The sequence below is a fragment of the Sphaeramia orbicularis genome, chromosome 14 (assembly GCF_902148855.1).
Source record: "Sphaeramia orbicularis chromosome 14, fSphaOr1.1, whole genome shotgun sequence".
Classification (NCBI taxonomy): Eukaryota; Metazoa; Chordata; class Actinopteri; order Kurtiformes; family Apogonidae; genus Sphaeramia; species Sphaeramia orbicularis.
The window spans coordinates 25159705-25182332 of record NC_043970.1 but is presented as its reverse complement, the minus strand read 5'-3'; the positions used below and the strand labels follow the sequence as shown (position 1 = coordinate 25182332).

Genomic DNA, 22628 nt, shown 5'->3' with positions numbered 1-22628 from the left:
ACAGTAGTGCTGGAATGCTGATGTTTTCAATGTATATGATACAATGTTATTACATAAATATTGGTTTATGTATGCTTATACAATAGATTTATAAATATTCTACTAGAAACAGCTTGAAAAGTGAATGTATTATGAGGTTTTGAATCTAGCCCTGAGACAAACACTCTCTTGTTAAATCTCAGAATTTCACATTTGCACCCTAGACTGTATCTTGGAAACTACTGTCAACCAGCATTTTTTACTTAAATCTTCTTTATTAGTGACTCAAACTTGGAAAAACGTTTCACTGTTTTTATTCTGGAGGCATTTTATTTGCAGCTCAGTGAAATTACACAGCTGTAAACATTAATACAGAAGTTAATGCATCTGTAAGTAGCCTATATAAGATGGTTATTACAAGTAGTAAATATAGATTGAACATGGTTTATATTATAAGATAATAAATGTTGATTTCAATTCTAATTTTGTTACTTGTTACACCCAAGATGCAAAATCTACTGCAGCAGTTGCTTGTTTTTTACTTTTTAAATGTTGTGAGTGAATTATTGCAAGTGATGGGACTTTTAAAGGTTATTCCTATTGCATGTGGAATAAGTTGATTTTCCATTTTAGGAGAGGAGAAAGTATGCTCTGGTCCCTGAACCAAAGTGTATCCACTGCCTGGAGACGTGGCAGAGCCTCCGGTCATATGATTACACGAACCCCACCCCGGTGTTGCCCACCCTGAAAGGTTTTTTTTTAATATCGCCTCTGCGTTAATTTTGGTTGAAGTAATCCCTAAAAATGCCAGCGGCTGAAAAGTCTTGCAGATTATTCTATGCATAACTCTGCAAAAACACTCGACATGGACTTTAGTAGCGGTGACCACCCAAAATAGTGCCATTTTTAGACGTTTAGTGCTGACGTTTACAGCGGCTTCAAATAGCTTCCGTTTTACACTGGTAGTGATTGGACTGTTCTGTACTTACCCAGTGAGCTAACATACAGGCTGAACAAGTCCGACATTCTACACTTCAATGGAGGAACAGCCCAAAGATCGGGCACAAGACAGACAATATCACCACCACGGAGAGGACAGAAACTCTATTCAACATACAACTGGTTTAAAACATGATCAGACCCACTTCCAGCGCCAGCATCAGGAAACGCAGACGAAGAAAACAGGTTGGGCCATCCGGAAAAGTTAGCTAACGCTGGCTAGCCTTACTCAGCTAATGTCAACGAGCCTACTAGCAGTTGCTAACTAGCATTAACGTTTACTCCAACGTGATTGAAAGCTTAGCTCGCTAGCCTCAAACTATATAGTAGTGCTAGGAATAATTACAGAAATGCAATAATTGGTGAGTAGATAACCGTTTAGGGCGGTATGCGGATGCTGTCGAATACGAAATCATCCACTAAGTTGGCTAGTTAGCAGGCTGACGTTGCGTGACAGTTGTCGGTGGTGGTGGTTTGACATATCGGGGATTGACCTTGTGCGCCGGTTCCACCACCCATTTTCCTCAAGCAAACGCTTTTAATTCAGGTTCCGATTGTTCTCTTTGTCATCAGATGTGTTGAATGCATGAGCCTGTGCCGGTGCATGGCCACTCGCCTTCAGTAACAGTCATGAATTCGTCTTATTCATTTCGGCATGCTTGTGTCCAGTTTAGGAAAATGAGCCGGCTCCACTGGAATGTTCTGTTCTGCCATTTCCTGTCGGCCATGTTACAACATCACTGCGAGCTAATGCTAAAGTAACCCCACTTTTAAAAAAATTCTACAGCCACGACAGCGTCTAAAACTAGCATGTAGTTGTACTCATTCTGTTTCCATGTTTCTCAGGTTGCTGCTGTTAGCTTGTGATGTCGTGGCATTGCCAAGTGTCGGTGCCAGGGCGTGTTGAAACCAAACGAGCCGCTGCTTAGTTGACATTAGCTAATGCTAGCTAGTTGACAGGCCTGTTGCATGTTGACGAGTTAACATGAAGCCACGCAGCAGGTCGGAGCAGTGACCGTTAGATACAGATATGTTGTGCAGCAGCTGATCGATTTAACAGTAACAAAACGGCGCAATGAGGCAAATCTTTTAACCATGTGCCCCTGAATGCCTAAATAGAATGAGGCTGTCTGCAGAAGCCATTGAATGGGAAGACCCACGTTGACACAGCAGTTCCCATGCATCTGTGCAACGCATACACCTATTTATGGTTCACTGCCAGTCCATATTTATTTCTTTTACTCCTGGCAACTGGGTATCTTTGATGTCAGATGATCTCCAGTTCTCCAGAAAGTTCACTAGCCAACGGTCCAGAGTGCAGTTTATTATGTGAACAGTCAGACCATGTGTACTGGGTTCTTATTTCACATACTTTTCTTTATCTCCCACAACCTGGTTTAAATACTACTACTACTGCTGTTACTACTACTAATTATAATGTTATTAATAACTGACTCATAGTTGTCTTTCCAGCTGTGGTTGCTGTAAACCTACATTATTATTATTATTATTATTTTTTTAAATCCTTCACTATGAAAACAGTCTCTTTTTCCAGACATGTGCATATGTGGGGTTTGAAGAGGAAACTTCAGCCTGATGGTATTTGAAGAGAGTAGATGACATTAAGTACCAGATGTCACTTACTATTTTGAATATGAAATATATGCTAATGTAGGACCTCTGTGTCATAACTGTCAATTGTATTGCGAAGGTTTTCTGTATGTTCTGTAGTACCCTAAGATTTAATCTTCGTATTGGAAAACAGAGAAACTGACACTAATTGGTTGCATCTGTTCAGCTCGACCTCAGGTACCGGTTCATGCAAGCAGGTTTTAAGTCTTAATGGCATGGTATTAGCAAGGTAGTCTTTTTAAGTTAGTGGATTTTGAATCCTGTGTTGCTTATTATTGCATCAACTTCTTTATAAATACCAATTTCATGCAGCCTTTTGCCATTGTTCCTTCAAAAGTAATGTAAAATTATTAGATTCATTTTATGGTTAAATTCAGAAGAAGGCATAAATGTGTAACATTCTGTTAATTTTGTAGTTGCCCATAGTCTCTAATTTTAGTAGCTCTGTCGATGTCGCATACACTAATTGTGTTTTACTTTCCAGGCAATAAAAAAGTAATTGTCAGTGACGAAGACGGGGAGAAGAATCCACATCAGTCTGATACTGTTGGTATGTCACATCCCACCAACAACAATGGTAACAGACACACAAATAATGCAAATGTGAAGCAGAAGTCAACGCAAAAGCTGTACATGACTGTTCCAAAAGCGGGCAGTAAAGGCTTGGACCATAAGAAGAATATGGACCTTAAAAATGACAAGGAAAAAGCCCTGGATTTAAATCATCACAATGATCAACCTTTGGATAAAAAAGACTCTGTTTTGCTTCAAAATGGTGTTGTAAACTGTAGCTTAATTACAAATGGCTATTCTAGCAAAGACAATGATGGCAGCGGCTCTGAAGGTGGATATACAACTCCGAAGAAACGCAAGGCCAGATGTAACAATGTCAAGAACACTGATAATGTGATCCGAGAGAAGGAGAAAGACATGCAGAAGGGCAACACTACACAGGAGCCAGGGGCTTTTAATCTGGAGACGACTGAGAAGGGAGTGACTTCTAGACTTGATGGCTTTCGAGCCACCCATAAAGTAGAAGCTCAGTCAGCAGCTCGACGGGCTGCGTCCTCAGACGCTTCAGTGGGTGATTCTCAGAGGAAAAATTCAGATGGCAAATCAGTAGGCACCTTTGGTAAAAAGACTGAGGAAAGGCACAAAGCCAAACTTTCCTCACCTTCAAAAGAGGACTCATGGACTTTGTTCAAGCCTCCTCCAGTATTTCCTGTGGACAATAGCAGTGCTAAAATTGTTCCCAAGATCAGTTATGCAAGTAAAGTAAAAGAGAACCTCAACAAGGTAGCTCAAGGTGGAGGAGAGACACTGCCTCCTCCTGTTAGACTGTCACAGGTCCCTATGTCTGCTATGAAAACTATCACCTCAGCTAGCTTTACTAATGGTCCTGTTTCTGGAAATGGAAACGGATGCCCATCAGTGGGTACCTTCTTTGCTCCTGCTGCTAGTAGTATTCCACCAGCCCAATCTATCCCAAGTGGCGAGAATGTAGCATCTCCTTTGGAAAGTAACTGTAGCTCTACAAGTAGTCCTGTAGATGGAGAAGCATTTGAGCTTAGAAAGTGTACTCTTTTAATTTACCCTTTAAATATGCAACCTGTGCTCCCTAGTGCTCGCCACCTTGACCCACCGGCTGCTCAGAAAAATCAGAAAGCCTTAGGAGACATCTTCCAGAATCAGTGGGGGCTTTCCTTTATCAATGAGCCCAACTTGGGTCCGGAAGGAGGAAATGGACAGGTGCCTGCAGCGGACAAGAATACTGTGGTTGCACCTCAAAGCGAGTGCCAGGCTGCTGCAGGCAAGGCTGCTCACCCCTCCTTTGATGCTAGCCCATCAGTCTCAGATCCAGCCATGTTGGCTCCAGAGTCTGAGAAAAGGACTCGCACCCCCTGCGACGTGTCTAATGCTTGTTCTCCTGCTTGTGTGAGTGAGGAGGAGAACAAAGTGCAGCCCTGTGGTCATGAAAAGACAAAAGAGGAGGCCAAGAGTGCAGGTTCTGCTGTGGCCCCGAGTAAAGACAACGGTGCTAAGTCTGCCCCGGGCCAGCTGACCACTCTGCTGTTTGGCTCGACTAAAGAGCCGACCCACACTAAAGACACTGGCCGGAGGTGTAGCTGGGGCTCCTTTGACATAAAAGCTGCTGTCACTTATCACACTAAAGGTAACTTTTACAATTCTACTTACATCAAGTGAAGTTTACAGTATTAAGAGATTTAATGTATTGAACAGAAATAAGAGAAGACTTTAAAATGTCTATTTTAAACTCTCCTACATATATATTTGTAGGTCAGGATTGCTCTTTTGACAGTTTTTAACATAACTTTTTATTTTCCTTCACCAGAAATGGAATCCATTTTCAACTTGCAAAAACAAGGTAACCTAAATGGTTCTTTTTTTTATCTCACTATCCAAAATAATTGTATAATTTAAAAAAAATACTAGAACATTTCCAGCTGTAGGACACTGATTGTCATGTTCCTCTTTGAGTGCATACGGCTGTGCACAAATGGTTTAAAAAAAAAAAAAAAAAAAAAAAGCCCAGGAGTGTTTTGAACTTAATCCAAAAACAGCAACTCTATAAAAAGAAAAAAGGTTTTCACTTTTTGTTTGAGAACACCTTAGTGTTTTCATTGTTTGTTTCTTTGCATTTACATATTTCTACTTCACAGTGTACTTGCCTCACAGTCAGTATCTTTAGTTAATTCAAGTACAGTTTCAGTTTTACTGTTTGTCAGTAAGGCATCTTTATTATTCTGACACATTTATATAGCAACTTTTGATGTGGTCATATGCAAATGATTACACATGTAGATCCACAGACTGACTTTGCAGCACAGACATGGAGGTCAGTGATGTTCTGCAGTTCCTGTGTTTTTTTGTTTTTTTTTGTCATGAACTGTAGAACCGTGGCTTTCAGGTCATGCGTGAGTACAATTATATTCAGGTTGGGCAAATGTCAGTGTATGCACAAAGGTTGCTTTAATGCCGTTTGACATAGCAGGAAAGAGACCATCTTAGGATGCACAGATGAAACAAGTTTTTAAAGTCAAAACGCCATCGTACTCTTTATGGCCGAGCAGAAATATAAACTCCTCATGTGACCATATGGACCAAATGTTAATGATTGTCAAACTACAAGTAGTTCTGCCAGACCTTTGCCTTTAATAAAATATTCAAAAGCCTGTTAAATGTAAATGATTTTGCATTTACAATTTGAAGAATGGTTTCAACACTTGCATGTTTGCATTCATACCTGCCTCTGGCTCATGTACAGGAAACTAAAAACCCTTTCTGTTCTACACTGACGGAGGAAAATGATGAACTTAAGATACTCATGTAACACTTATTGCCAGTTAAAGTCATTGTACTACTTGTGTGTTGTACTGTTATCCAGTGAGAACTAACCATGTGCCTCCTGTTTGTCCTCTCTGCTTCAGATCCAAAAAGAGTAGTGGTTTATGATGAGACCAAGGATGGACCTGATCAGTGAGGTAGAACGCCTACAGTACTTACCTGCTTCTCCTCTGGGTGCTGCGGTTATCTACCTTGGAAATCACCAATCCTGTTGGATAGCTAAAGTGACAACTGTGAAACAATTGAGAGTTTAGCATGACAGATTTTCCTTGGAGTCTCGGGTGGAGTCACAGACTTCTTGGGGGCATCAGACGAACACGAACACACGCTCAAGGGATGCGTTTAAGGAGCTGATCGGTGCCTCTTCAGTACATTGGATGGACACTTTGAGCTACGTTAGTAGTTTGCGTCATGGCTCTTTAGGGACGATGTTCAACAAAAAGGTGTCATGGACTGCACCTCCCAAGCCTTTATCCTGTTGAACTGCGGCAGCCGTCAGTGTGACTATGGGATGCCTCAGTTGTTTTTTCTTCATGCATTCACAAGTTCATTGTAGATATGTTAGACGTTATACATACACACCGTCGTGCAGGCTTGAATTCATCGTGAACGAAAGGAGAACACACTTAGAAAAGAATGCCTTGAAGTTGTGGAATACTGATCTTTGGAGTCCTATTAAACTGTAAGTTCAGCGGAAGACCCCCATCCAGGAAGGGAGCGCCTTGTCTTAAACCTTTAGAGGGAATCGGAGCCCACAAATGAAACCCTTGCTTTTTCTTTTCTACTGTTTTGTCTGACTAAACATGAGTGTTATCTGCACTGCAGTATGACCCCAGAGCACACGTACAGAACAGAAGTGCCCAGTTTGAAGGAAAGCAACGCCCCCCCCTCCACCCCCACCCTGTTTTATTGTTTGTTACAGATGTGCTAAGGACTTAAAAACCAGGTTCTACTTGTCCGTTAAAAGCCAACCTTTTAATCTTGAAGCTTTCCACACATTTCATGCAGAATACTATGAGGTCTGGTTAATCTTATCTTCAGATGACTACACCTTCAGACATGAATCCTTATTTTAGGACTAAACACATGTTAAGTGAGAGATGTTCTTTCAGCCTCTGCTTTTAGTTCTGTTTGTTAGCAGAAAGGCTCAGGATGTTATTTTTGCCTGCATTTCTCTTTTTTAAAAAGTCCTCTAGTCAAAAACAGTGTTGCGTTTTACAACATGGATTTTTTTTTTTGTCTTCCTGATTCAGCAGTTGGTCTTTACTTTTCTGTCTTATGGCATTGTATTTCTTGCATGTTTACTGGTGGAAATGAATAAGGTCGCGGTTCATTGCCACACAAAGATAACAGTAACATAACATAAAAAAAATCGCAATACTAATCTAGGGTCCCTGACTAGCCACTTTGTCAAACTGTATTGAAATGTGAAGATGAGTTGTGTTTTAATGTTATACTGTGGATAACATTTTACGTTTGCAAACCAGTGTGCAATAACATAGTGAGTGTGATCCACACATGAAATGGGTTTAAAAAAAACAAAAACAAAGTAAACAAAACAAAATCAACCCCAAGATGCTGGTGTGACCTGCAGTCAATACTTTGTTCAGAAAAGTTTTAGATGTATTTTCAGCTCATCTAACAAACCCTCCTGCAAAAAAGTGTGACTTTTGCAGAAGAGCTTGTGTTCTCAGATCTAATGGCGTCTAAATTCGTCAGCTGCAAACTGTCCAGCCTCAACATCATTTTCATAACTCTCCAAATCAGGATTAGTTTATTGGACATAACAAAGAAACTGTCCGGGTTTCTTTTCTCTAGCAGATATGATTTGGTTAATGTGTGGATTAATAGCACTTTATGTAAACTAATTGCTTTTATCTTTTAATTACTAGAGATCTATATGTACTGACAAGAAATACTCCTTGAAAGAATGGCTCTGGGCTGTTACTTTTCAGAAAAAAAGTTGATAATACAGAATTATTAAATGTAACTCAGGTAGTGTTGATAAAGCCATGACTATGTTAAATATTGTTTATTCTTTTCTTATTTTTGCCAAATGGCCCCTGTCATGTTGATGTTCTCAATTCGGAAATAGTTAATTGGAGCCGTATTATTGTCCCATGATGTTGTGAAAAAACACCAAATAATTACTTTAGAGGAAAACTGGGACTGTTGTTCACTGTAAACAACTGAGTTTTCCTGTTTGTCTCCCCTTAAAGCACATTGCTCCATGCGCTGTTTTCTGTCTAAATGTATAAACTTGATTGCAATCCTCTGTTTTTTTTTTTTGGTTTTTTTGCCGCTTGTTCGCAGTGAACCACCTGTTGATTTATTGTGACTGAACGTTGGTGATGTTAATACGGGGTAGACAAAATCGGAGCGGAGTTCGGAAGCGTGTTTCTTCCCACTGTGTCCTGATTAGGCTGGTGTTTGTGTGCAGAGACGGGGAAAGTCATAACTGCAGCCGTGGTTTTTTTTTTTTTTTTTGTACAAGCTGTCTTGACATTTAACGATCACGTCTAATCTCAGTCAGCTCTCTGGTATTTAACATGCTTTTGTTTTTGCTTCCATTGTACAGCATGTGATGGATGAGTGTATCATCAGATGCTGCCCTCTGAATAAGTATAGGAACAATCCTATCTGGTCGACATGGAAGCAAGTAGTGGCAGAGATATTGCCCATTAGCATTTAGCCGTTTTCCTGCACTTGTGGATATTGACATTTAATCTGGCATACAGTTACACATAACCCACATTTATTACTTTTTTCCCCAATACCCATAATCCACAGACAAAGTGACATAATCAGGTTCCCATATGGCAAATGCCAAGTGGTTGTTAAGACAGCCTGAAGGCATTTTCAGTGGACAGTGATGCATCTGTAGGCTTTTAGATGTGAAACAGGGTGAAAACAAACCAATAGTATGTGATGTTACTGTAGTCTTACAATGAATACCTTTTTTTATTTTCTTGTATTTTGAGAAGATGGTCGTGGTAGAGGGAAATCAGAGTATCGCCCACCGCCCCCCCTGCCCCAAGACTCATCTTCTGAAGCACTTAAAAACAGCAAAAAGGCGATGTCGAATATGCATTTATATATGAAGATATAAGAGTTAGTGTTGTAGCCTGCAAACCAAAAACAGCATCTTGAAGAGTTAAGAGTAAATGGCAAATCAGTAATTACTTAAGGGTGTGGAGGGGTAGGGGTGGGGGTGGGGTAGTTATTGAGTGATAGGTGTGCTTTGTGTGAAGAGAGAAAAGGCTGATCATTTGGAATCTGTGAGTCTGTACCCCCCCCCCCCCCCCCCCCCCCCGGTTTCCACTCCCCTTCTTCGACATGTGCAATCACCTCAAGGATGCTGATGCAGGCTTCCAAGTTGTGAGTGACGAGCTCGGCCTCGTTTCGTGGGTGTGTGTGCGTAGCGAGTTCTTCCTATTATATGCAAGTTTCTGGTAGATTTCACCCCCCCCACACACACACACACACTTCCCCTGCTCCCTTTTGTTGTTTCATGTTCAGGTGCCTGTGTGGGAAAAAAAAAAGTACATTTACAGCAATTTTGATTGTTTAAATCTGCTTCCAGCATATATCCGTGCCATTTTTTTTTTTTAACCTTTACAATGCTGTTCAAGTTTTCTTACAGCTTCTTTTAAGTGACATGGATGCCGCTGAAAGCATTGAGTTTTTTTTTTGTTTCTTTTGTTTTTTTCATGTTGATTTTTTTTTTTTTTTTTATTTGTAGGTTTTAAAATGTTCGTGGCTTGTGTTCAGACTTGTGTGACCTAAAGCCAAATTAGTTTGGAGTGGGACGGATGACAACTGCTGGCTGGTGTACGCTCCCAAGGCCAGTCCACAGTCGAGTAAATGTCTGAAGTAGCACATACAGTAATCAAGTGATTTAACAAATTAATATTTTAACATGTTTTAAAACAAAGTTTTTATTTTTGTTTATTCTTGGAGTTATAACCTAATTTATCCGTAGATGCACAAATAGGATGAGACTAAAAGAAATAAATGGTAACAGAGAATCGAGATGTCTCACTTTTGATGAGTTGTAGATGATATTAGTCATTGATTTATGCTGATGTAGACTTATTTTTTCCCCAATAGCACCAATGTTATAATATATTTGAAGTTACTTTTTCCAGCAGATTTTATACAAATTACTTTAATGCATTTTTTTTTTCACCTAGTTGTGATTGAGGACGTCTGAAACACACTGCATCCAGAGTTCCTCGCGATATATTTTTTATTTGTAGTGTTGTTGATCGTGTTGTGAGGGGGTGTGAGGTTTTAATGCACAGTTCAACAACTCTGGATCTGCTTTCGCCAAAGGTACACTACTCAGATAATTCAGCTCCTGAATGGCAAAATGCACAGACAGGGGGATGCTGACGATGTCATAACCAGCTTCCTGACATCTCGCTGGGTTTGGAGGAGTTTGTTTTTTTTTCTTTGTTTTTCTTAAGTGAACAGAAGTCACTACTGTAGCAGCTGAATGTCACTTTGAGCGTGTTGAACGGTGCGAGAGAGGAGGAGGAATCTTAAAAGACAAACTAGAGTTAAACAAATACCGAAAGTGCTGCTTCTTCAACCAGTAATCAATCGTCTGTAATGGGAAATGCTGGACTTTGGTGTTTGTGCTCAACTTAAAAAACTGTCCCTCCTTTGAAAAGGAACTGTCCTTGCCTCTTGTGGAAATGTCTTTTTTTCTGTTTTTTTTTTTTTTTTGTTTTTGTTGTTTTTTTTTTTTATTCAAGGACTCCTGAGAGGTACAGTGTTTCCAGTTCTACACATGACAAGTAAAGTGAACAAGGGCAACATGTGTCTTTACAGGATTCTGTACTAACAGTCATAAAAAAAAAGAGATGAAACTTTGTGCCGAGTCATATTTGTTTTCCTATGTTTTTTTTTTTTGTGTCATCTCAAATGGCTGGTTTTCTTATCGATGCATTTGTCTTCAGTCTGCTCTTTTTTCACTATTAAACCTCTTGCCCCCTAAAAATATGAGGCAATAGCATTTCTTTCTTCAATGTCTTACAGGTCGGCATTTTCAGTTTTTAAGTGAGCAGAGTCTGATTTATTTAATTTTTGTTGAATTTAACATAAGTGTCACGTTAAAATGTATTTTTGTTTTGTTTTGTTTCTGTTTTTTTTTTTTTTTTTTTAAGCATGATAATAACCCTCAAATTCCAAACAATGTAATAGATCGAATTAAAGAAAACCTCCAGTGTTCACAATTTTAGTTTCCATTAAAATGTCAAATTTTCATGAAGAGTTTGGTGTGTTGTGTCTTATTTCTGGTGTCGCATTAGATTGAAGACTTTTTCATCATTATTTTTTACCTGTTCAGTTTTACAAGTTTATAAGCTGTTAAAGTTTTTCAGGTATTATAAGGAAAGATTTTATTTATTGATGTAGTCGATAGTTTTACTCTGAAATTTAAAATACAGCACATTTTCTCTCAGTACAGTTGTGTTCATTCTTCTTTGCAGCTTTGAATAAATATTGGTGTTTTGTTTAATCTTTATTTATGACCAAACCATTAACAATATCAGCAAACAGTAATGGCATTGAACATGGTGTAAATCAACTTTACTATTACAAAATCATACTGTATTCTGTGATTTAATTTAATATTATGCATAATTATTAATAAAACACACTTTTTTAAATGCTGCGAAAGTTAATTTTGGCCAGCGTTGCAGTTTAACATCATTTAACATACAATATTTAGCAAAAGTAAGAGGAAATCCTGCATGAAGTTGGATTAAACTACGTCTCCATTAGACTGAAACAAAAAGACTTATTGTGTCTCATTCAAGACAAATGTCAGAGCAGTGTTGAGATTGTGTTTCTGTGTTGAATCATGATAATCTCAAATAAATTACCTTCAGCAAAATCTCAGTGACTCAGACCTGATTCACAGCAGCTGATCTGCACTCTGGAGTTTTTATATATGTGTGTATATATATATATATATATATATATATATATATATATATATATATATATATATAAAATCTTTTTATTGGATATTTTGTACACACACAGCAATATCTGACAAATATGTTTCCTCTTGTTGAAAGGTAGTAGGAAGTTGTCTCACGCAATGTGCATTGAGAACAGCAACAGCTTTAACCCATAAAGACCTAGTGGTACTTTTGTGTCAGTTCCCAAATTAATTTTTCTCTATATTTAACCTTTTCTTAAGAGATTTATCACCATTTATTATGACATTATCCTCTGTATTTTGTGTTTTTTCACTGAACATCAGGTATTTTCCTATATTTCGTTTTGTAATCATGTAGATGTTCATAAAAGCTCAGATGAAAATTGAGGGTTATTATATCAAAAACAGAAAAAACTGAAGAATAAACGACTTTTTCAGGAAAACGTATCATTAACTGAACATAAACCAAGTGTCTCCATCCACTTCCATTTATCCAACTCCATGGGTTTTACTGGTGAATCAATGTTGTAGAAGATGACAGTGTTTCCACGGTAACTGTGGAGCCTCTGAACATCCAAATGGGTCATATCTGATGACCATGAAAAGACAAAAAACTGTATTTTACACAATAGATAGATAGATAGATAGATAGATAGATAGATAGATAGATAGATAGATAGATAGATAGATAGATAGATAGATAGATAGATAGATAGATAGATAGATAGATAGATAGATAGATAGATAGATAGATAGATCGGGGAAAATGTTTGGGTATTTATGGGTTAATCTAACCCAGATTGGCTTCTGTGAATGAACCATAATTAACCATTATCCCTTCCCACCAACTATTAAGAGATTAATAAAAAAAAAAAAAAAAGAAATAAAGAAAACAGAGAAAGAGAAAAAAAACCAAAACAAAAAAACACATGACCACTACTGGATTGAGTTTTATTTTTAATCACAGGAGGTAAGAGGTCTACAGCTTCAGCCAGCGAACAGGCGTCATGTCCAAATGGCATCAGTAAGAGGAGCAGACATTTGAATCTTCACGTCGATTCATCTCCGACAGCATATGTTTGAAGATGATGCGTTCACTGTCACTGTGCTCGCAGGAGCTGTTAGAGGGAGGCATGTGTCCTAATGAGCTCAGCTTGATCAAAAGGCCTCAGGGCAGTCATCAACACAGATGAACCTCCCAATGTTGACCAAACACGCCCCCTTGTGGACCAAAGGTTGCACATCAGTTCAGTCCAATGCCATACAGATGATGACATGCAGGTGTAATGCAGCAAAACAACATATATATTTATCACTTACTGTTACCTGTTAACCCTTAAACACCTGTGACTATTTTTGTGATAACCTCCAAATAAATTTCTCTCCATATTAACCTTTATTAACTGATTTATCGCTATTTATTATAATATTTTCCTCTGCATTTTGCATTTTTCAGTGACAATCAGGTTTTTCCTACATTTAATTCACAGATCAGGTAGGTGTTCATAAAAGCTTAAAGTAAATTTAGAGATTATTAGACCAAAACAGATACAAAAAATGAAGAAAATAGACTTTTTCAACAAATATACCATTAACTGAATGTAAATTAACTGATTTATCGCAATTTATTATAACATTTTCCTCTGCATTTTGGATTTTTTGGTGAAAATCAGGTTTTTCCTACATTTAATTCACAGATCAGGTAGGTGTTCATAAAGATTAAAGTAAATTTAGAGATTATTTGACCAAAACGGATACAAAAAATGAAGAAAATGTGACTTTTTCAACAAATATATCATTAACTGAATGTAAAACCAGTACAACTACATGGGTTTTACTGGTGAATCACTTGATAATGACTGTAACAATGTTTCCACATTCACTATGAAACCATTATCAGATGTCACTGAAACACTGAGAAACTGCATTTTATCAGAATAATGTAACTGCGCTGATAGAATTAGCGGTTAAAAGGATATTAAACGTTTTAGATCAGTAACTGCTACATGCTTTGGTCACTGGCAGCTGTTTAGTCTTTGACTGTCAACTATTGATGACATATATATATATATATATATATACATATATATATATATATATATATATATATATATATACACACACACACACACACATATATATATATATAATTTTCTATACGTTTATACATGGTTATCATAAGCACGTTTTTACATATTTATTATTTTTACTGCATATTTAGTTTGTATTTTTTGGGTTGTTCAGCAAAAAATTCAGAAGCAGCTCTACAAGACCTAAATCAAACTAAAACAGTTTGAAACTTACTTTACTTTTGTGAAGAAAAAATGTATTTTACTGCCTTTGTTATTGAAAATGTGAGTCAAAATCTTTTTATCAAATCAAACAAGCGTGTTGCCTTCGATATTCTGTAGTGTTGTGTTTAAATGTGTGGTTTCGCTTACCTTTTGTTCACCTTTATATTTTGTTTCTACTTATGTTTGAAATAAAATTTATCATATCATATCATAAGCACATAAATGTATTATCGTCACCAAACATAAAATGAAAAAAACACCCCCCCCTCCCATAAAACCCAGGAGTTTTATAATGTTTGTCTCTGGTGACTGTGAAAGCCGTTGACGCTGTAGGTGGCATATTTTCTTCACACACACACGTTTCCTGTGTGTTCATGGAATTGAACCGGTGTTTACTGCCACCCCCTCAGTTTTACCTTGATTACCTTGTACTTCATGAAGGCCACATGGGGCTTGATGGTTGGAGCACTGGTGCTCAGAGAGATTGTCCAATGTGCTGAAAGGTCACTAAAAGGTTTGATCTTTGTATTGACAATTTGTCTCTGCTGAGCACTACTGTGAAAAGGATGAACACTAGGTGAAAAATATGTATTTATAAGATAAGAAAAAAAAACTATTACAAATGCACCTTACAGTCATGTATCAGCCTTAATGTGTTTTTCAGATAGATTTAAGTGATTTAATACTTAACCTCTACACACTGATGGCCCATATATTTACTATTTATGTCTCCTATGGAACCTGATTTTCCACTAAATATTGTCTATTCCTTCCATTTTTATACAGATTTTCTCTACATATATTTTTGTACATCTGTACATATTTGTAACACTGCGCAAAGACTTTGTTTTTCTATACTTGGCTAATACAAATAATGAAAAAATAAAACCACTTTCTCTGTATATTATGTATATTTTTGTAAGATGATTGGTCATCTTATTTGTGATTTGGGGTATTTACAATGACTTCTGTGTATATGTTTCCTCTAGAAATCTAAAAAAAAACAGTAAAGCAGCTCAAAACATTAAAGTTACAACAAATGACTCTTTGCATGGGAGCTACACTGGTGTGTAGATTCTTTACACTGAAGCATATACTTCTGTAGTGATATATTTTATATTTCAGCAGGACCACAAATTAATAAAAGAATATGTATATGGCAGGTGCTACACTCGGTTAAAAGTATGGTCATAAAAATCAGGTGTTCATCTGTGACAGGACTGAGTCCAATGAAGATAAATCTCAGTTTACTGTTAGTAAAAGTCCCATCAGTCAGAGTCTGAATTTTTAAGAAACAGCATAAAAGTTTGAATCAAATTCAGACTCTGAATTTGTACCAGTTTGATAGAATATTCCATATGTACTATATAATGGGTCATAATGTCCATACATAATATACTGTACATGAAATTCAGATCATTTGTTACATGTCCTAAATCTTTGTAATAATGCTGTAAAAACAGTTGTGTATGATGTTCTAGGATGACAGAAAATGTTATAGGTCAACCAATACGGGTTTTTCTAAGGCCGATGCCGATTTTTAAAAATTTGGTTAGCCGATGGCTGATATCTACTACTGATATTTATATACAACTGATACTTAAGGCCAATTTTTTTTTTTTTTAAAGCACATTGACTGTCAAATGCAATTGAAACACTCAGATAATTAAGATTTTTATGCAGCAGTATAAATTAAATCACTAATACACATACACATAGTACTCTTAACATTTTGAGCTTCAAGTGCTGCCCACACAGGTGCCTGATCAAATATCTTATAACATTTTTACTACTGAAAAACATCAATATATCGGCCTGCTGATATAGCAGGCCGATATATCTGTCTACCTCTAGAAAATATCCATACCAACATCAAAAGGTTTACAAACAGAAGTTAGGAGCTGATTCTCTAAAATTGAACACTGACCTGCATTCTGGGAAATGTAGGAAATATCAAATCTGTCTCATGTTACTTCCATAACTCTGTGTTTTATAAAATATCAATACCATTATGTGTTTGTTGAAATGTGTATATAAGGTCTTATAAAGATATCAAATGTGTATTCTGTTTTCTGATTAATAAGATATGAGCTGAGACAATGGGAACTTTTCAACGTGCAAAATACAAACGGTCCCATCCAGTCTGACTCGGTCCTACAGTATCTCAGAGGTCATCTCTGCTGGACTCATCCTGTTTACAATTATGGACCATCAGTGTCACCGTCCATTCCTCAGGCATTTACCATGTTGACATTAGTCATAGAGAAAAGCAATTCACCAACAATAAAAACAGTAAAACAATAAAACTAACGGACACTGTGTATGTATTTAAAGTCCTGGCTAAAAGGTGAGGACATACTGTGCAGATAACTTTGGCTTTGGTTTTATGTTTTATATTGTTTTAAGTGTGTTCTGTTATATGTACACTGTTGTTGCTGTGATGTCACTACACCTGCCGTTAGTGGAAGGATGACTACTACTAAAAATTGGTGACACATTTACAGACAGCACCTTTAAAATCTATGATTACATAATGCATCTGTTTGGAGATGGTGTAAGGTCAAATCCACATGTATTTTTGCCATTCAACACTTATACATATACAAGTCCAGTTTGTAGTGACCACCACATGGTTATTTCTCTATATTAACCTTTGTTAAGTGATTTACGACTTTTTATTATAATATTATCTTTTTTCAGTGAAAATCTGGAATTTTCCTATATTTAATTTAATGATTGTGTAAATACTTATAAAAGCTCAGAGTAAATTCAGGGATTATATCAAAAGAGAGACAACTGAAAAAATAGTGACTTTTTCAGGAAAATATATGTCATTAGAGGTAGAACAAACATGACAGGTTTAACATTTCCTACATTTCCCAGACTGTGAATAACATGAACAACCTAAAATGTCTTGAGAAAAACAAGTGTATTTTTAACAATATTATTCTTCAGTTTATCATTTACTCATGTGCATTACAACTTACAGATCACAGTGGACCTACAAATACTCAAAACATTTAGTAACAAGCAGAATATTGTTAAAATTGCAAATACCTCTCTTAAGACATTTCAGGTTATTCACATTTTTTTGTGAAAGGATTGTTTGTAAATATAAACATGCTTATGCAATTTTACTTTTTTGCACTAAAACAAAGACAAAAATTTAGGGTTGTCATTATTTCAAAGGTTATTATGATTGTATTGTATTGTACTAGTCCGACACACTTGAGATGGAACTGGTCTGTATGTGGAACCTGAACTAAAAAGAGTCTGACATCCTTGTATATGTTCAGTGTAATTTTTGTATTTCAGAAATTCATGATGTGGGCTGGATTGGACCCTTTGGTGGGCCAGCTTTGGCGGTCACATGATCAGGTCAATCAAGATATGAGTGCTCAGATATTATATCCTGCATTTTATTTGAACTTGATTTCTATTTGGAAAAGTATGTGGTGTTTTAATTAAAATGAAATTTATATTGAATCATTAAAAAATATATTTTATTAGTAATTTCTTTATTTTCTTATCAATTACTAGAAATTTCAGATGACCCCACATGGGGTCACGACCCCAAGGTTGAAAAACACTGTCTTAGAGGGTTAAATTCAGAGTCTGTGTGTTTGTGGTATTCAGACAAACTCCTATTTTTAGACTGTTTTCACAGCAGCAGAAACATGATTAATGGTTAGTCTAACTTCTGCAGTGTAAGAAATATTTGATGACGCATTTGAACGACTCCTTCCATGCTGTTCATTCCTGACAGGAACACAAACCAGGAGCCGTCCATCATCTGGGCGTATCTCCTGCTTTCCGGCCTGAATATATATCAGCTCTGACCAGATAGACCGTGACATTTATATGATCAGCGATGATCACCATCAACCTTAAATCATCAAATGTCAGACTGAAGAACAGGCCAAGTCGGAGCGTTCACCCTGGGCCTTAAAGCCTGAACCCTGGCTCAGTAACATCACCTGGAAGCAGACACAGGACGGCACCGGCCTCCCAATGCTTTATGAGGAGTGGAGCGGCTGTTTCTGAGCTCACACTCCACCACCACCAGGGTTCAGGGCTCATATAGCAGAGGTTTTAGGGGAGGAAGCCAGTGATCTTTGCTTCGCATTGAATTTTATTTTTAGATGAGTTTTGGTTTCGCAGAATGTGCGGGAAAGCTACTTTTATACATTCCCTTTGTAATAATTAACCTCTATACAGGGATGGCCCATATATTTACTATTTATGTTGGTATGTAACCTGGTTTTCCATTAAATATTCTATCTACTCTTTCCTTTGTTTACATTCTATTTATGTATATATTTTTGTACTTCTGTATATATTTGTGATAGTGTATGTGAAGACTTTGGGGTGTTTCTACACTGGTCTTTTTTATATTTACTTATTTATTTATTGTGTGTCATGCTGCTCCATCCATCCATCCATCCATCCATCTATCCATCCATCCATCCATCCATCCATCCATCTATCTATCTATCTATCTATCTATCTATCTATCTATCTATCTATCTATCTATCTATCTATCTATCTATCTATCTATCTATCTATCTATCTATCTATCTATCTATCTGTCTGTCTATCTAGATCAATGTTTTTCAATCTTGGGGTCACAAATTTCTAATAATTGATTTTAAAAAAAATTACTAATAAAATACATGTTTTAATGATTCAGTATATATTTCATTAGAAATAAACACCGCATACTTTTCCTAATAAAAATCAAGTTCAAAGAAAATGCAGGACATAATATCTAATATAATATCTTGATTGACCCGATCATGTGACCGCGTGCATTACTACGCTTCCACCTGCCCAGACACAGTTGCAGTCAGAAAACTGGACCGAACAGAGAATGGAAAGATTTCTTCGCCCACCTGTCCCCACTAAGACATCTCCAAGAGAAACTGAGAAACAGACACCAAAAACGTGCATTATATACATTATATAGCCGAAATGTCATCTAAAATGAACATTTATTTGCAACGTAGTATAGCAAACTATTACATGATCAAAAACAAATTAATTTTAGTAAAAAAAAAAGTCTCTGTTTTGAATGTCTGGGGTCACCAGAAATTTGTGATGTTAAAATGGGGTCACGAGCCAAAAAAGGTTGGGAACCACTGATGTAGATGATTAATCATGCGGTGGATTTGGGGTATTTAAGAAGCTTCTTTATATATGTTTTCTCCAGAAGACTATAAAAAATGTCAGTGAAGCTTGAAACTTTACGACTTAAATAAATCACTGGTGTGCAGATTTTTTTCCACTGAAGAACATAATGTAGTGTTAGATTTATATTTCAGCAGGAAAATAATAAAAGAATGGAAAAAGCAAAAGTATATGGTAAGTGCTAGACTCAGTTAAAAGTATATAAAACAGCATGGTCATAAAACTGAGGTGTTCATCCAGGGCAGGACTGAGTTAAATGATAATAAATTTGGACTTACTATTAGCAATAGTCCCAGATGTGTGGAGCATCAGTCAGAATCTGATGAGTTTGAAACATCTTTGTTGTAGTTTCACACCTCGATAAAGCCTCTTCAGAGATGAAACGTGTTGGCTTATCCATGATATAATACAGTAGAGGATTTTTATTTTATCAATTAGAGCATCTCACGCTCATTCTGACTACGACTCACCATTTTTGGGAGTTTTACTTCATTCACTGAACTTTTTTATCTTAAAAATAAAAGTTTTCAGAGGACTGGTTGAAAATTGTTGATGAAATTCACAAAATGGAGAGATTAACATTTATGCTGAAGCTGAAGCTAAAACTCACATGATAAGGTGGGGCAAATGGATTAGTTTCTTTAAAAACAATTAAAGGGTGGTTTGTCTCATAGTCTTATAAAATGTTAAATAAACTGCAGCTCTAAAAATTAAATTAATTGTGTAACTTGATTGTTATTTCATAACTGTACCCTAAATTATCTTTACTATTAGATTGTGACTATTATCTGTTGCTGATGGCTGTTTGTTTGTTATGTTCTGTATGACAAAGTGATAAATAACTAACAAAAACTAAGTGTAAAAAAAAAAAAAAACGAAAAAAAAAAAATACAATGATCAGTTTTCCCAAAATCCATAATTGTGCAAATTCAGTTTTCTTCTTCTTCTTCTTCTTCTTCTTCTTCTTCTTCTCTTTTCACACTTTCAGGCCTCTGCTAAATGCACAGTTTCCTTCTGATTACTCATAGTAGGTTTAACACTTCTGGTCCTGTCACAAAATGCACATGTGGATTTTAATCATTCTTATCAAACATGATAAAGACTGTGATGATGGTATGTGGTTCCACACAACATGAAACTTTGAGGTGTTGGTGTGCATGAACTGCATCCTGCCGGTACCTCAGGACGACTGCAGCTGCAGAGGGTCTGCTCATGGTTTCTTTTTGGTCATCAATAACATTCTGTGTGCAAACTGCTACATATTGTTTTCTGCTAGGTGGAATTAAGCTTTGTGTGCTGCTGGAGAAGGGGGAGGGGGCATTTTGTGTGATATGGGCCACTGACTGCTTTTCCATAGCTCAGGAACAATAATGAGATTTTTTTTTCTTGCAGAATATCAGTGCCGCCATTCAGCGCACTGATTGTGTTTATGAAATTGTGCATACATCTCTCAATGCTGGAGCAGGGGAAGGGAAAGCTATTTTCAAAACATTAGCAAATTGTTTTCTCTGTTATTGTGCACAGATTGATAAGAGTATGTGTTGTCCAAACACACACACACACACACACACACACACACACACACACACGGTTCTCCAGCTTGGGAGTTGGCCATCCACAAAACGCGTCAACTATATCATTGTTTTCATTCATACTTTTATCACAGTAAGTACACAGATTCAAGTGTTCATTTCTGTTATTATTATCTTTATACTCACCCTAAAATATTTTTTGAAAATAGCACAGTGTTATTTACTGGCTGTAGTGTGTGTAGTTGTTGTAACCACGTATTTGCTTTAAAAAAAATCAGGTGTGTTTTTTGCAAATTCCTCCCATCAAAAAAAAAAAAAAAAAAAAAGAATGACCTTCAGTGTGACCTTGCTTTTCCCCATTTCATTTTTCAGTGCTTTTTTTCTCACACGCAGATATTGTGACAAATTAGCTGAAACCTCACACAAATAACCCTTTATCTGATGAAAAACCTTTGAATGGCGTGTTAAGCAATAGAAAATGATTTGTTGCTTCTCATGTGTGACAGGTCACAGTTTACATCAGGGTTTGTTTTTTAAAAACAGGAGGAAACAGGATTTTATGACATTCTTGTCATGATAAAAAAGCATACAGGTTGTTGTTTTTTTTTACTTTGATGTGATACTGAGGGCTAAGACTACAAAGTATCCAGTTCATAATAGTACACATGCAGTATATAATGCAACTTTTTGTTCATGTTTACCTGTTTTGCTCAGACAATCACAGACTAGTATTTTCTATGAAGGTCAGTGCCATATACAGGATTTGAGTGGTTGTACATTTATGCAAGTGCTTATATTTGAGGTATTTGTACTTTATTTATATAGTGCATTTCATATATAAAGACATTTCAGTGTGCTTTCCATAAATAAAAGGAACATCCACTTCAGTTCCATTTCCACTTCTACTTCACTGTGTCTCAGAGGCAGATATTGCTCCTTCCCTTCTTCCTGTCCAGTGAAACCTACACATATTAAATGTGTTGTGATGAATTGAATGATGAAGAATTGCTTTATGTACATTCAACTGCATGTTTTTATGTAAAGTTTTTTCTTTTTTCTTTTTTAAAGTCCATTTACAGAGATAGAAAAAAGTTTTTGGACACCCCATGCATTTGTGATATATTCCATTAAGAATCACTCTTAACCCTTAAAGACCCAAAGATCCACCAATGACCAAAGTTATCGACTGATTTAAACTGTTTAACACCTGTTGATCCACTAATCCTAACAATACATGTAAATAATTGGTGTAAAATACAGTTTGTCATCTTTTCCTGGTCATCAGATATGAGCCATTTGGACGTTCAGAGGCTCCATAGTGAACGTGGAAACACCGTCATCTTCTACAGCATTGATTCAACAGTAAAACCCATGGAGTTAGATCAGTGACAGTGGACGGACACACTAGGTTTGTGTTCAGTTAATGATAGATTTTACTGAAAAAGTCCCTTTTTTTGTCAGTTTTCTCTGTTTTGAAATAATACCCTTTGAATTTCCTGAATATTCATGAATATCAAAATTAAATATAGGAAATTAAATAGAAGAAAATACATGATTTACAGTGAAAAATACAAAATACAGAGGGTACTATTATAATAAATGGTGACAAATCACTTAAGAAAGGTTAAATAGAGAGAAAAATTCATTTAGGAACTGTCATTAAACTCTGTTCCATTCTCTAAACC

At 36.5% G+C, this 22628-nt stretch overlaps 1 protein-coding gene across 1 annotated transcript; it reads left to right on the top strand.

Annotated features, from left to right (window-relative positions):
- The first annotated feature begins 918 nt into the window (after nt 1-918).
- On the top strand, nt 919-10646 carry nufip2 (nuclear FMR1 interacting protein 2). Its single transcript, XM_030153262.1, has 4 exons — nt 919-1164; nt 3095-4783; nt 4964-4996; nt 6060-10646. Exons 1-4 carry the CDS (start codon nt 1017-1019, stop codon nt 6110-6112), a joined length of 1923 nt encoding a protein of 640 aa, XP_030009122.1. The 5' UTR covers nt 919-1016; the 3' UTR covers nt 6113-10646.
- The last annotated feature ends 11982 nt before the right edge of the window (nt 10647-22628 follow it).